The sequence below is a fragment of the Nematostella vectensis genome, chromosome 2 (genome assembly GCF_932526225.1).
Source record: "Nematostella vectensis chromosome 2, jaNemVect1.1, whole genome shotgun sequence".
NCBI lineage: Eukaryota > Metazoa > Cnidaria > Anthozoa > Actiniaria > Edwardsiidae > Nematostella > Nematostella vectensis.
This window is the reverse complement of record NC_064035.1, coordinates 7,524,101-7,538,583: the sequence shown is the minus strand read 5'-3', so window position 1 is coordinate 7,538,583 and position 14,483 is coordinate 7,524,101. Positions and strand designations below refer to the sequence as shown.

Genomic DNA, 14,483 nt, shown 5'->3' with positions numbered 1-14,483 from the left:
AACTGTGTACCATCATGTTTTATTGGCACTTCTTCCTGACACCCTCCTTTGGGGATAGAAACCAAGTTAAAAACAAACGTCATGAATGATATATTTTCATTTTCCTCTTGCCTTCATGTTGTTAGAAGAGTTTTGAGTTCTATGGCATCACTATAAGAGAAAGGTAGTAACCGTTGCAATAACAGATGCTGAAAATGATTTCTTCCACAGGTTTTTTTTTAGAAATAACATATTGAAAAGCTATGTGTTATTTGGGGGAATTCAGGAGCTTATCCGTGAAGCCCGAGACCGCAGTCGTGCACAAGACCTGGGTCCAAAGATACTTGTATTGTTTATACACCATGTTGATGCTGTGGACTAGTTCACCAGCAGTTGTCTTTGTCTTGTGGTCAGTCGAGCGAAGCGATACCAACAATGCTGGCCGATGTTGGCGCTGCCGTTTCCACGGGGTTAATAAGTAAATTACTGCTTTGCTTCATATAAAGGCGAGAGGAAAACGTTCTGATAGAATTCACAACGTTAAGACGATTTCTTAAAACTCTTGTACAGTTAAGGCCAAAACAGGAGTAAATGGGTTATTCAGTTACGATTTAATCTCAGCAGACATACTAGTCAACCCCGGCAGAGACTTGTTCTTCTTTATTACTTTTTACCTATATTTTTCCTTTTCTACTAATTATGGTTTTACACAACTCCGCTGATGGCAAGGAGAACGTGGCCAAAATATGCCTTTGTTAAATTGGTTCCAAAGAAACTTGTTTGTCAGTCCTAAAAATAAAGATAGGACTAGAACCTTATTTCTACCATGAAAGGTGTACAGCAAACACTTTCTCGCCAGACCATTAAATGTGGAGTTTTCACCTCGTAGTTTGGAGGAAAATGTCTGAAATGTATTATACAGAGTCCATTTCAAAGTGCATTTCCCGACTGGCTATTTGCGTTTTCTGCCGTCGCCGTTCTATTTGCGTGAGGTTAGGGTTTATTGAGACCTAAGCATAAAAGTATTCATTTGGTCACGTTATCCTTGCCGTCGCTTCGTCTTGCGTAAGAGATCCCTATTTTAAATCCGAGGCCGGGAGCATAGCGGCGTACAGGTCCTTTAATTCATTGCCAGCAATCAACAAACAAAATCAAATCTCAGAAAGAAGAATAAGCTAGTCTTGAAGTTGCGCACGTATTCCCACTAGTATGTTCCAAGCTTCTGAATCCGACTTACATGACGATACTAGTCCTGCAACTAACAATTAATGCAATTTAAATGAACAGTATAGTGAACAAAATCTTTGGAATTACTGTGATCCATCCTACAAAATAAACGATGGCATTCCATGCTAAAACAATAATCAAACGATAACATTTATTTTCAAAGAAACATTTCAAGAATCAAAATAAAATAACAGTGTTGAGCAAGTCGGTTCCAGGATGTTTAACTTATATCCAGGAAGATTCCTGGGCTCTCAATCCCTTACTATCATCGAACATAGTGCCCATTGTTGAAGGAGCATGTTTACAAATTTGAAGTGCTCCACAGTTCCCTGAAAATCCTGATAGGTGCACACTTTGTATAATCTTTAATTGCCTAACAGTACTAACGCAGGCTAAAACCCCGTCTTTCCCGCATTGGCGGGTGAATCCTACTACTAGGAGATCAAGCCTCAACAAACGAAGATGAGAGTTGACGCGGCTCGATGAGAGGCCCTACTCCGTTTAACGTGCACTCTCACGCATACTCTATCTACTTTCAATCACTTTGAGCATCTAAAAAAATCGATATTTAAGTTAACATTGAGAGTTACCACCGTTTGATCGCGAGAAAGAGAGTTGATGAGAGTATTTCGACCAGCAGTTTTCACGAAAGGGGATTTTAACGTGTAATTACAGATTCGGTAATGAATTCTGAACTCAAATAATTGATAACTGATTCTTGGGTCAAAACCTGGCCACTGCCAAAGATAGTTTTATTGTAAGCCGTGGAACTCTCATCGGCGTTCGTCTCCGTTTGATCCAGGCTTTAGCATCGAGCAGTCATATACGAAAATCCAAAATGTCCCGGGATGTAATATGCTTATTTTTTATCACTTTATCAAGAATCTGTTGAATGCCCAGCAAATATATAGATCCCCAACTTTATACTATATACTGTTATTCGTCTCAGTTAAATAAGCTTTTTAGATTATATATAATATATATACTGCATGTAATATTTTCAATATCATACCTATCTATTCTTTATCCAGACCTTCATAGCGTTGATTTTATGTCTGTCGATAACCTGTTCTACTTGGAAATATACCATTCCGCTTGTTTTTTTTTTTTTTCAAGAATCGTTCTAACGTTTGAAGATACCAAACGAGTAGAATTGCAATAATAAATAGCCTTGCAACTCACGAATAAATAACCTTGATAACGGAAGTTTTCAGAATAGACCATAAAGGCGTAGTGATCAACTATCCATCTATGGATGGGTCCGTGTTATGGTACTGCAATAGGTTTCAGTTATCCATAATGTTTGCCTTCTGTAAAAAAAACCCAGTCAGCTTCGCATGTATCGTAAATCACGTCATGGTTATGTGTCTGATCTGGAAGATTAACGTTCATCGTTTGCAAACCGCGACCAAATTTGGACATTAAAATATCTTGAAGAAAGACTCGAAACTCCCTAAAAAAGCATTGGAATTCAGCTGCAAATTCGTTCCCAACATTTAGCACCGAGCGGACATCGTCTGTTCCGAAGATGACTTAACCTACCAATTTGGACAGTTTCGTGGGCTCGAAACCCTCGATTCCCCGAGAACCGTCACACAGAGCTTTACTCGGCAAGAAGTACACATCCCGCAGTATGGATATAGCGCATGTAATCCTTGTGTATATCACCCAATAAATAGAACTAGAAGTGGTCGTTGACATTGTCCTTATGGCCTTACGACGCAGGACTGCATTATATCTCACTTTCAAGCTCAGGGTCACGAATCTGTTTTCGCTTGAAGAAGAAGGAAGATTTCGCGGGAGGCGGCCCTTGAAGCATGGGGACTTGATTCTTGTGGACAATCTTCATCTGCCGTAAAAAAATAGAAAGTTTGTCGAGAGATAACGAGTCTGTCAGTCCTTCCGTCTAAATGGTGTGACTTAAAATACTACAGACAAGCTGTGGCATAACTGTCTGTCTGTCTGTCTAAATGGTATAAATAAAAATACTACAGACAGGCTTTGGAATAACAATAATAACTGTCTGTCTGTCTGTCTGTCTGTCACAGACTTACCGTAGCGGCTGGCTGCATCCACGGCTCGCCATCAATTTGCATGGGAAATAATCTCTTTGTTCTGTAGACAATGGACAAAACAGTTTGATGGAGGTGAGCAAATTTTTATAAATTACACAAACGATTTAAGACGCGACAAGAAAAACCATCCCTATCGTGCCTGACAGCCTGTTGACCTTGTCGGGCCTGCGTGACGCGTGGTTCCCTAGGCTATGAAACCCGAAATCTCAGTAGTATATAAATCCGCTTTATCACGGTGAATTTCATTCCATCCTCAACACAGAGAAAGAATTATGTTTAAAAATGACAGGAAACAACAAAAAAAAAAAAAAAAAAAAAAAACAGCGTCCATTCCCACACTCCCAGCGTCTGATTTTTTTATTGATTTTTTTTTGGGGGGGGGGGGGGGATCACCTTTCAATCAATATTTTCGATTGAATTTGGTAAATAGACAGGCAGGGGTCATCATCATCTTTCTCTGTGGCAGGGGTCTTACTTGATTTCTATGGACGAGCACTGTGCGAGTCGAAGTCCGTGTGTACGGACTCCAGCGATAATCTGTCCTACGTAGAGTGAGCTCTCAAGACCAACAACTTCGAGCTGCCCGTCACCAATGTCTGTGAACATGGTAAATACAACTAATAAAAAAACGCAAATATCTGCAAGATATCACATACATAGGGTGCACTCGGAAATCCATGTGTTGTAAACCGCAGTGGTTCATAAGTGAAGTGTTTATGATTAAATCCTCCTGGTAAGGGGAACATAAACATGAAATCATCAGTTTTGAAACCTGGAACTGTATTTGATTTACGCTTATTTGCTTGATACCCATTAAGCACTGCGGGGTTACAATACACAGATTCTCCGAGTGCAACCTTATTTGTAAACAAGAAGGACCTTCAACACGGACGGCCATTAACGCGGAGGTGCTTTAACAAGGAGGGCCTTAAACACGGAGGACCTTATACACGGACGGCCATTAACGCGGAGGTGCTTTAACAAGGAGGGCCTTTAATACGAAGGGTCTTAAACACAGGGGACCTTGAACATAGAGGGCCTTTAACAACGAGGGCATTAAACACGGAGGACCTTATACACGGAGGGCCATTAATACGGAGGTGCCTTAACAAGGAGGGCCTTAAACATGGAGGGCCTTTAACAAGAAGGGTCTTAAACACAGGGGGCCTTAAACATGGAGGGCCTTTTACAACGAGGGCATTAAACACGGAGGGCCTTAATCACGATATACGATACACTATAAAAGCCCGACGAAAATTAGAGGGCACAAGAAAACATAGAAGCCCTAGAAACACCGAATAAGGTACCAGGGCCTTTAACAAGGAGGGCATTAAACACGAAGGACCTTAAACACGGAGGGTCTTAATCACGATACACGTGGTAACTACAAAAGCCCAACGTGACATCCGTGAGAACTAAGAAGGTCTTTAACAATAAGGGCCCTAGAAACACCGATAAGGCATAAAATCATGATATTAGAGTAGAAAAGAGTACAATGTTTACACGGTTTATGCGTACCCTGCACGGCCCAGGCCAGATCGTTGTCTTTGCTCCCGCTCTTGCTTCGGGATTTCTTGGCTTTTTTCTTGTCCGTCTCTCCCCAAAGGTTAGCACCGCCATAGACGCTGGGGATGTTCACGATTGCGATCCCTTCTAGGTTTGGCAACTCCAGGATCTTACCATCACACTGTTAGCAGCAAACAAAAATTAAGCGACAAAAAACATCAAACTAAGGAAAACAAAATTCTGATAATTTACTAGTTCTCGACGTAACACTTACTATAACTTGAATGGCGTCCTGCAAGTTTTTACAAGTTGCAGACAAAGTCTCAGAAGTTCCACATTCAAAGTAACGGAATTTGTTCTTCAATCTATGTACAACAGACAATCAAAATGAGCTTTATATATCACATTTAGTTTAAAACAACTACAAGGTCGCACATGTAAAATTACTGCGATCCATCCTGATAAACCGCTTCCGGCTCCCGTCATTCAAACTAACGGAATTAAACATTTTTCTTTTTCATTGGTCAGCGCCTTGTGGAGTGACTGGAAACCATTTCAGTGCTGCCCAATGGAAACGCTTCAAGGATTTTGAATTGGATGCGATTTCTCTTTTGGAAATTGTCGCAGAATATCGAAGACTGCAGTTAAGTGAGTTACCTGCTGTTGAATTTCTCAGGGTTTTTCTCCCGCTGAAGATGAAACTTCAGTGCAACTGATGCGTCCTGAAATAAATCATTATTTTAAGTCGGTATGAATAATAAATCGCAAAGCACGGCTGTCCTTCATCGGATTACGCGCGCGCACATTCACTTTCTCCCAGCATGCCTATCGTTCGTGATCTACCATTATTCGTGTAGCTCATGTCGACAATAATTAGTCAACATCTCTTATAGTGATCTTTGCTCAGCAGCTATTTATACCAATTCTCCTTTGGCACTGTGCAAAGGGAGAATAGCTAATGCGAAATGACTATTCTAATGACAGACTAGGCGCTGGCTTATTGTATTGATTATTTTTATGAATAACGATTAGAAATAGACTCATCGAATGTTTATTCACATTTTCATGTATTATGTAGAAATATGATAAGATCCAAAGTATTTCTGATGTAGAACTTCCATTTCCCATTTCCCAATTACATTTGCTATTAACCATTTTCACTGACAACGTTTGAAATAGGAGTATATCTCAATTTTGGTATTCCTATCATTTCCTATCACTTTCATTTCTTTGATTTTTTATACCTATATCTTTCTTTCGCATTTATTAGTGATAAGTCAGATGGTGAAATGCGTGAATTAATGTCTTTCTACTTACCACCCCTATAGAAAAGTAGTTATTGATGATATTGAGCGGAGGCGAGTCGCCATTCTCAGATGAGTCCACGTCGGTCACGTCTATTTGCCATCTGCGAGACAAATCCCTCAAATCAACATAAGAAATAACACGGGAGAAAGTCATGTCCAGTTGCCATCTGCGAGACAAATCCCTCAAATCAATATAAGAAATAACCCAGGAAAGGGTATAAATGATAATCTATTAAAATGCATTTTTACTTGGATTGGCCGAATCTATCCCCTGAACGGGACCGAACTGCTACCGATTCATACTCCTGTTCACGAATCAAGCTCCTAATATTTCCCCGCCATTTCCGAGTACGACCGAAGCGCTTCCGAATGTAATTATGAGAACTCACCTGTCCATGCTGAGGACACTTCCACGTTGCACTTGAGACAGAACCTTGGATATACTACCGCCCTCGTAACCTTCGTCAATCAAAACACATAGATACATGAACAACAAAATTACATGAGGATATTAGATTATTTTCATTCAAATGATCCCACTAGCTCATGACTTACCGCCACCCCACTTCAAGCAACGCGCCAAGTCGTTACCAGTTCCTAAACAAACACAAGCGTTAATGCCGCGAGGGGCAGGGGTTACATCGTTATTTCAAGCAAAATAAAGATGGTATTTCGTGCGAAAAAGGTTATATTTACAAATAAAGATTTTAGTTTAAAAGGAAACCATACTCAGGATAAAAATAGGATTCTGGTATAAAAGATAATTAACTTACCAAGTGGTAGAACAGCCACTGGTGGACGAAACCTCATCTGTAGTTTGTCTGTCATAAAGAGAGGTCAGATAAATGCTAAATGGCCATGGTTGATTCGGCAAGATGTAACACAACACAATAAAATGACAGGAAGTGTTTGTCCTGCTACCTATCTAACACAACACAATAAAAGGACAGGATGTGTTTATCTAGCTTACCTACACAACAATAATGTGACAGGAAGTGTTTGTCCTGCTACCTATCTAACACAACACAATAATATGACAGGAAGTGTTTGTCCTGCATACCTATCTAACACAACAATAATATGACAGGAAGTGTTTGTCCTGCATACCTATCTAACACAACAATAATATGACAGGAAGTGTTTGTCCTGCATACCTATCTAACACAACACAATAATATGACAGGAAGTGTTTGTCCTGCTACCTATCTAACACAACATAATAATATGACAGGAAGTGTTTGTCCTGCTTACCTATCGGACACAACAATGTGACAGGAAGCGTTTGTCCTGCTTACCTACACAATAGTATGACAAGAATTGTTTGTCCTGCTTACCTATCGTCGCTAGGACCCATCCCACCGTGCCGTCTCCACCGCAACACAACACCCGAAAGTCACTCAAGTGTTGGAAGAATTTCAGCCTGGAAAATAAGCGATAGAGGGTTAAATGTCACAGAAGCTAAGCCTTTTCATTTGCGGGCGTCTTTCAGTAGAGGGACCGTAGCATATATAAATAAAATTCTCGAAACCATTGTCAGCTGATTAAATAAAACTGTCAATTTTTCGCTAATTATGTATGAGAAGTTTTCTTGTGTTTACACACCGTGCGTACTAGCTGCTCTCTATTTTCCATGAAAAAAAAAAAACACACACAAAACATTTCGCAAGTGACAAACGTCCCGTTACAAAAGGCCCGTGACCAAAAGGCCGTGACCAAAAGGCCCGTGACCAAAAGGCCGTGACCAAAGCTGCAAACGTCAGTTGTCCACGTGCCTACTTACCCCGGAGCCGGTCCTCCATCACCGAGATTGAACACTTGTCTCGGGTTCAGCAGATACTGAAACTTGTGCATGAGTCTGCAGTATAAAAACATTTCAATATTTCAGTATTTTAATTCAATATTTAATAGAAAAGAAGAAGCTACGAGCACGCAGAAGCCCATCATGAAAAAACAGGGGCGTCGGCAGGGGGGTGGCCCAGGGGGCCAGGGCACAACCTTCTAGCAGCCAAAACTACAGTAATTGTATGAGACATTATCTAAAATACAGGGGAAAACGCCTTGAAGGGCCTTTTTGGCCCCCTCCTGTTAATCCTGGCTACGCCGCTGAAAAAATATTTCCGCGCATTATTCAACTTGAGTTGTTACACCATCCCACGTCGTAATAATCAAACAAGCGTTTTTTGCGTATTCTTTACTGCCTTATATTTTACGTTACATTTTAAGGTATTTTTTTTCAACCGGCATAGGAGGCTTGGTCTCAAAGCAAGAATAATGGGGCGCAGAGGATGCTGGGAAAGGCGACAGGGGGTTACCTACCGTGATCCTTGTCGGCCCCCGCTCTTCGGGTTGATGAACACAGCCAAGGGGTGCGTACCCGGTAGAGGGGTTATCTAGAGTAAGGATTTTCATAAAAAAATGTTATTTTCTTCTCTCATCATGTGGCAAGAGCAGAGCAGGGGCAGATCTAGGGGTAGACCTAGCAGGCCCCGATCCTCCCTGTTTTCGGATATTTGAATTAAAAATAAGAAAAAATATAAAGAAGTAACAAAAAATATAAAGAAATAACAAAAAATATAAAGAAATAACAAAAAATATAAAGAAATCTAGGAAGAACAATAATGAACCAGGCTCCTCCTTTTTTTTTAAATCTTTTAGGGCCGAGCGTCCCCCTCCCCCCCCCCCCCCCCCCCCCCCTTTCGGATTGCTTGGACCTCCTTTACATCAGCAAGTCAATCAAATTCGAGTTATACACGTTTTCAGTCACACGTGCACCTTTTGTTTTTCGTTTTTTTTTTTTTTGGTGACGGAAGCCATTTCGCAGTTACGGAAGCAGTTAGGCCGCTAACCAATGAGAAGCGCCATACAACAACAACTATTTAATTGTGTTTATCGGTATTTTCTTGGTGACAGTAGACGATCCATTTTCATGTTGTTTTGGTTTTGGTCGGTCTAGAACTGTGACAGATGCAGAATTCAAGTCACGGTTGATGTCCACCAAAAGCCAGTCGCTACCCGTAAACGCAAGGCTTCTGAGTGTATTTGTGACTGAAAACGTGGGTATAATAGTGGGTCATACCTGCATTGGCATCCCGTCAAAGTTCACATAGGAATTTGGTTTTGTGGTTGAGTCTGGGCTCTCTGCACTAGAGTTCGTTCGCTTACGATCCTGTGAGAAGGGCAGAAATCAGTCACAAACGAGTCATGACCTGTATCATATCCGTGGATCTAGCTTTTTGCTGATAGAGTATTTTTCGTTAAATTAAAGCGTCAATGTCACCAGATTACTTCCGGTCGATTACGTAACAATCTCCGAAGATTTTAACGGAAAAAAGCGACAAATATTTCACAATTGTTGGAAGTTTCTTTGAGGATATGTGACTGATAAATTAGAGCGGATGGCCTTTCAAATGGCGCGGATTCTAATAAATTATATTGTCTCTTGTCAGTTGAGGTTTCCGTCGACCCTTAGGAAGTAAACTAGTGTCAATGTTTCTGTTTCACAGAAATTGCCGTTTCATTGATAAATGCACACCAAAAGAGTTGTTGTACCTCAGAAAAGGAAATGCTGTATTATCTAATACCCTCCCAAGAACTCCAATTCAAAATACTACCACCAATTTGAGACCTCTTTTAACTAAACCATCCCAATATATTTATATCTTGCCTCTTAAACAAATCTTTCTACCAATTGGAAAATGATAATCGCTAATCAATAATCGCCTAGACATAATTAACCTGGATTTTGGGACGTAAAAGAATCACTAGGAACTCTGGCCCTCGGAACCATTTTCAGTGACAGTGATTGCTTGGATTAGTCCGTATCTACATACTGACAAGTAAAGTCAGTCACATGTAAAGTGCATTTGATCGTGTCTCGCGATGTCAGCGACATGAGCAGAAAATGCCTCCCGTTCATAGGAAGCTCGAGCTTACAGTACTTACCAGGCCAGCTGGTGTGATACTCATCGGCGGAAGAATGTGCTCTCTGTGTACTCCCAGGTTGCACTCCGGGCTAACATTGGTCGCGCACTTATTATGGACCTGTTGAGGATGAAGCAGACAGACAAGAGTCCGATAAGGGAGACAAGAAGCCGATAAGGGGGTAGGTGTGCGGGCACAAAACGAGTAAGGCCGATAAGGGGGTAGGTGTGCGGGCACAAAACGAGAAAGGTCGATAAGGGGGTAGGTGTGCGGGCACAAAACGAGAAAGGTCGATAAGGGGGTAGGTGTGCGGGCACAAAACGAGAAAGGTCGATAAGGGGGTAGGTGTGCGGGCACAAAAAGAGAAAGGTCGATAAGGGGGTAGGTGTGCGGGCACAAAACGAGAAAGGCCGATAAGGGGGTAGGTGTGCGGGCACAAAACGAGAAAGGTCGATAAGGGGGTAGGTGTGCGGGCACAAAACGAGAAAGGTCGATAAGGGGTTAGGTGTGCGGGCACAAAACGAGAAAGGCCGATAAGGGGGTAGGTGTGCGGGCACAAAACGAGAGAGGCCGATAAGGGGTTAGGTGTGCGGGCACAAAACGAGAAAGGTCGATAAGGGGTTAGGTGTGCGGGCACAAAACGAGAAAGGTCGATAAGGGGGTAGGTGTGCGGGCACAAAACGAGAGAGGCCGATAAGGGGGTAGGTGTGCGGGCACAAAACGAGAAAGGCCGATAAGGGGGTAGGTGTGCGGGCACAAAACGAGAGAGGCCGATAAGGGGGTAGGTTGCAAGCAAGTGGAGGACGTAGCGAGTAATAAAGCAACAACAATGTGTGAAAACATCAACGGGCCAAAAATCCCAAGCAAATAAATGTATAATGTGTGACAGTAAGACATGGACGGGATATTTCATGCAAAGCAGCCTTACGTGTGTTCTAGTATTATCTTAGTCTTACCATGGGGTAAGACTAAGTACTAGTTAAATTTGATGTGAAGTGACAAAACTAAGAGCCGAGGGGTGGTAGAGGAGCAAGGAAGCGGGGAATGTTCGCATTTGAGATGTGTTTGAATGAATGACTAGCTAATTCAAACAACGGAAAAAATCTGACACCATCACAGCGTAGTCCAGTCAGGCAGTTGGTGCTTTTGACAGTCTTATTACACTTAAAGCACTTTCCCGGACAGTTCCCTCTACCCAGTGGTGAAAGAATGACTAGCTAATTTAAACAACGGAAAAAGTCCAGGAAAACATACCACCATCTGACACCATGCACAGCGTAGTCCAGTCAGGCAGTTGGTGCTTTTGACAGTCTTGTTACACTTAAAGCACTTTCCCGGACAGTTTCCCTCTACCCAGTGGTGGTCCATGGTCTACAACGACGAAAAGAAATACTTCTGTTAAACACTTGATATAGGAAGTATTTCACCATTTACCATTTCCCTTTTCATCATTATCACATTCGTGACATCGCCCTGAATCAACATGACCACTATATTAGCAATCATCACAATGGTCACGACAACATTACATCATCATGATCGAAACATTACAACACCATAATCACGACATCATTACATCATCATGACAATATAATCACCGAGGTATTATGATCATAATCACATCACATGATCACAACATTACAACATCATCATCATCATGATCACGACAATATCAACATGACGTCATCATGATCACGACATCATCATAATCATAACAATATCACCACATCATTATGCTCATGGTATCATAATCACATCATCATTACATCATGATGATCCAGACAACATAATTAGATTACGATGATCAAGACAACATTGCTACATCGTGATGATTAAAACAACATTGTTACATCATGGTGATCAAGACAACATTGCTACATCATGATGATCAAGACAACATTGCTACATCATTATGAGCCAACAGCTTTGTTACAATATCATAACATTACAATGATATCAGAGTTGGAAAGATGCATGATGCTCAAAGATTCAGGCTACGCTTCTAATGCAAGAGGACCCGGTTTAGATACACAGGTTTTTGTAGCTAGTGCGTGCACGTGCACAGGTCCGGTTTACGCAACCAGGGTTTTTGTAGCTCCTGCACTAGTGTGTTTCATCATCATGATTACTTCATTATCATGACCACCACAATATGATCGTCACATCGCCATGATAACCACATCGCCATGATTACCGCATCGCCATGATTACCGCATCGCCATGACTACCGCATCGCCATGATTACCGCATCGCCATGATTACTACATCATCATGATTACCGCATTGTCATGATTACCGCATCGCCATGATTACCGCATCGCCATGATTACCACATCGCCATGATTACCGCATCGCCATGACTACCGCATCGCCATGATTACTACATCATCATGAATACCGCATTGTCATGATTACTACATCGCCATGATTACTACATCGCCACGATTACCACATCGCCATGATTGCCGCATCGCCATGATTACCACATCGCCATGATTACCACATCGACATGAATACCACATCGCCATGATTACCACATCATCATGATTACCACATCGCCATGATTACCACATCATCATGATTACCACATCGCCATGATTACCACATCGCCATGATTACCACATCGCCATGATTACCACATCGCCATGATTACTACATCATCAAGTCACAACATCCCACCGTAACTGCCGCATATAATCTCACCTGTCTCACCATTTTGCCCGTTCTTTTAGACTTGACGTAGGTGTTTATGCACGAGGCAGGCGCTCGCTGGACGCAGCGTTCGTGTACCGTGTATTTACAGACTGTGAATAACAAATACGGCATCAGCGAACACACAGGGTGTCAATAGTATCTCACTTGGGTTTAGCGTATGGACATGCCATTCACCACAACGTAAATAATAGATTTTAACTGTCAGATTCCTCTATTTCCACAATCAACGATTTAGTATTTACCCTCAGTCTCTCGACAACGCAATAAATTTATTAAAACTAAACTAATTTATCCAAATACTTATACAAATACTTTTTTCTCTTGCCATAACATAAGACTAACTTTTGCGCCGCTATATGTACCTTTACTAATAATTACTTTTTCAAATTTTGTCAAAATAAAAGTGAGGTCAGATAAATGTTACTTTCCGATCCATTATCTGTCCCCAGCAGGGCTCTCTTTTAAGCCTATTGTCACAACTATAGGTAAGGGTAAGTTATAATTTCAGGCCAAATTTCGTCCCTCCAACACAACATAAATGAGGTTATAAAAGTGTTACGTTATCTGCCTCCACCAGGATCCACAGCATCTTGTCACACCAATATCGAAGGCCACAAAAGTTTGTCCCTCCAAAAGTTGTCCCTCCAATACTACTTACTTTTCCTAACACAACATAACTAAGGTTATACAAGTATTACGCCTAAGTCACACTTTGATACCTCTTGTCATTCCAATTTAGAAAGCCACACAGGTTATTATAGTTTAAGCTACATTATGTGCCCTATACTGCTGTATGTTTGCCTCACAGTTCACACATGTTCAGCCTGATTGAGCAGTGCAGTTACATACTTACACAAACACTGAAGACCCTGCTTGCGTGCAAACCCCGTCAACTGGTTATGGCACATGTTACAATAGGCTGGACGGTTAAAGTGTTTCTGCCGCCACTACAACGCAAACACAAATGGCCAAAGAAGACAGGTTATGAAGGGAAAACATTAGTAACATTAGATATACTCGAAAGCTAGTCTTTGGGCGTCATTACAATCCCCGAGCGAGCCGGTCTCCTGTGGTGACCTGGATTCTACAACTTGTTCAAGCGAATGGGACATCACGGGTCAATGATACAATGGTTATTGACTATTCGTAAGACACGGCTGAGATCAAGCCGATACCAGTAGCATACAGGTATGACTTGACACAGAATTTTTTACAATCTCTTTACATCCATTTGGTTAATAAAGTGGTTTGATTTTTAGAAATTCGCTTGTAAAAACCTTTTCTGAATTGGTTTTCTACTGTGTGTACACCTTGATAAGGATTACATTCGTTACGTCTTTAGCAATATATAGATACTGAAAGGAGTTAATAAGAGTTGGCGATATAGCAGTGATGTTAAAAATGCATGTCTGGTCTACAGCAATTATGTTACCTGATGCTGGCCGTCATCACGAATTTGCTGCAATAAAAACGAGTTAAAATCAGTTCAACCAAACTTAATTTTAATGTGATATTCGCACGAGCTTGTCAGTTTTTAATTTCCACAAAAAATGTAAAAAGTTATTAAACCGATATATAAGTCGAATATGTGAGTCCCATACTCTCGGGGTGCGGATATGACGTCTTTCAATGCCGACGTCCACGGAATTTAAACTACCCTTTTTTCATAAAAACGCTTTATTTCTGCAAATTTCCAGGGCGAAAATCCCGCGGGTTAGGAGATCCTCAAAGTAGATTCCATCTGTGGGGGGCT

At 41.4% G+C, this 14,483-nt stretch overlaps 1 protein-coding gene across 5 annotated transcripts in view; it reads right to left on the bottom strand.

Moving 5' to 3' along the window:
* The window catches only part of LOC5514340 (diacylglycerol kinase beta), a 28,714-nt gene continuing 14,231 nt past the window's right edge, over window positions 1–14,483 (bottom strand). For 4 of the 5 annotated variants that reach the window (XM_048723444.1, XM_048723446.1, XM_048723449.1 and 1 more), the window contains 19 exons: window positions 14,163–14,189; window positions 13,584–13,677; window positions 12,719–12,819; window positions 11,270–11,386; window positions 10,037–10,135; window positions 9,171–9,260; window positions 8,411–8,484; window positions 7,875–7,949; window positions 7,429–7,514; window positions 6,868–6,915; window positions 6,650–6,691; window positions 6,484–6,553; window positions 6,105–6,195; window positions 5,445–5,509; window positions 5,062–5,152; window positions 4,800–4,968; window positions 3,757–3,877; window positions 3,261–3,321; window positions 1–3,055 (listed from right to left, as the gene is read on the bottom strand). In XM_048723444.1, the coding sequence (XP_048579401.1) occupies window positions 2,939–3,055; window positions 3,261–3,321; window positions 3,757–3,877; window positions 4,800–4,968; window positions 5,062–5,152; window positions 5,445–5,509; window positions 6,105–6,195; window positions 6,484–6,553; window positions 6,650–6,691; window positions 6,868–6,915; window positions 7,429–7,514; window positions 7,875–7,949; window positions 8,411–8,484; window positions 9,171–9,260; window positions 10,037–10,135; window positions 11,270–11,386; window positions 12,719–12,819; window positions 13,584–13,677; window positions 14,163–14,189 (1,638 nt within the window). In that variant the 3' untranslated portion in view covers window positions 1–2,938. The remainder of the gene's footprint in view (window positions 3,056–3,260; window positions 3,322–3,756; window positions 3,878–4,799; window positions 4,969–5,061; window positions 5,153–5,444; window positions 5,510–6,104; window positions 6,196–6,483; window positions 6,554–6,649; window positions 6,692–6,867; window positions 6,916–7,428; window positions 7,515–7,874; window positions 7,950–8,410; window positions 8,485–9,170; window positions 9,261–10,036; window positions 10,136–11,269; window positions 11,387–12,718; window positions 12,820–13,583; window positions 13,678–14,162; window positions 14,190–14,483) is intronic. The other variant, XM_048723447.1, reaches the window with a different exon arrangement.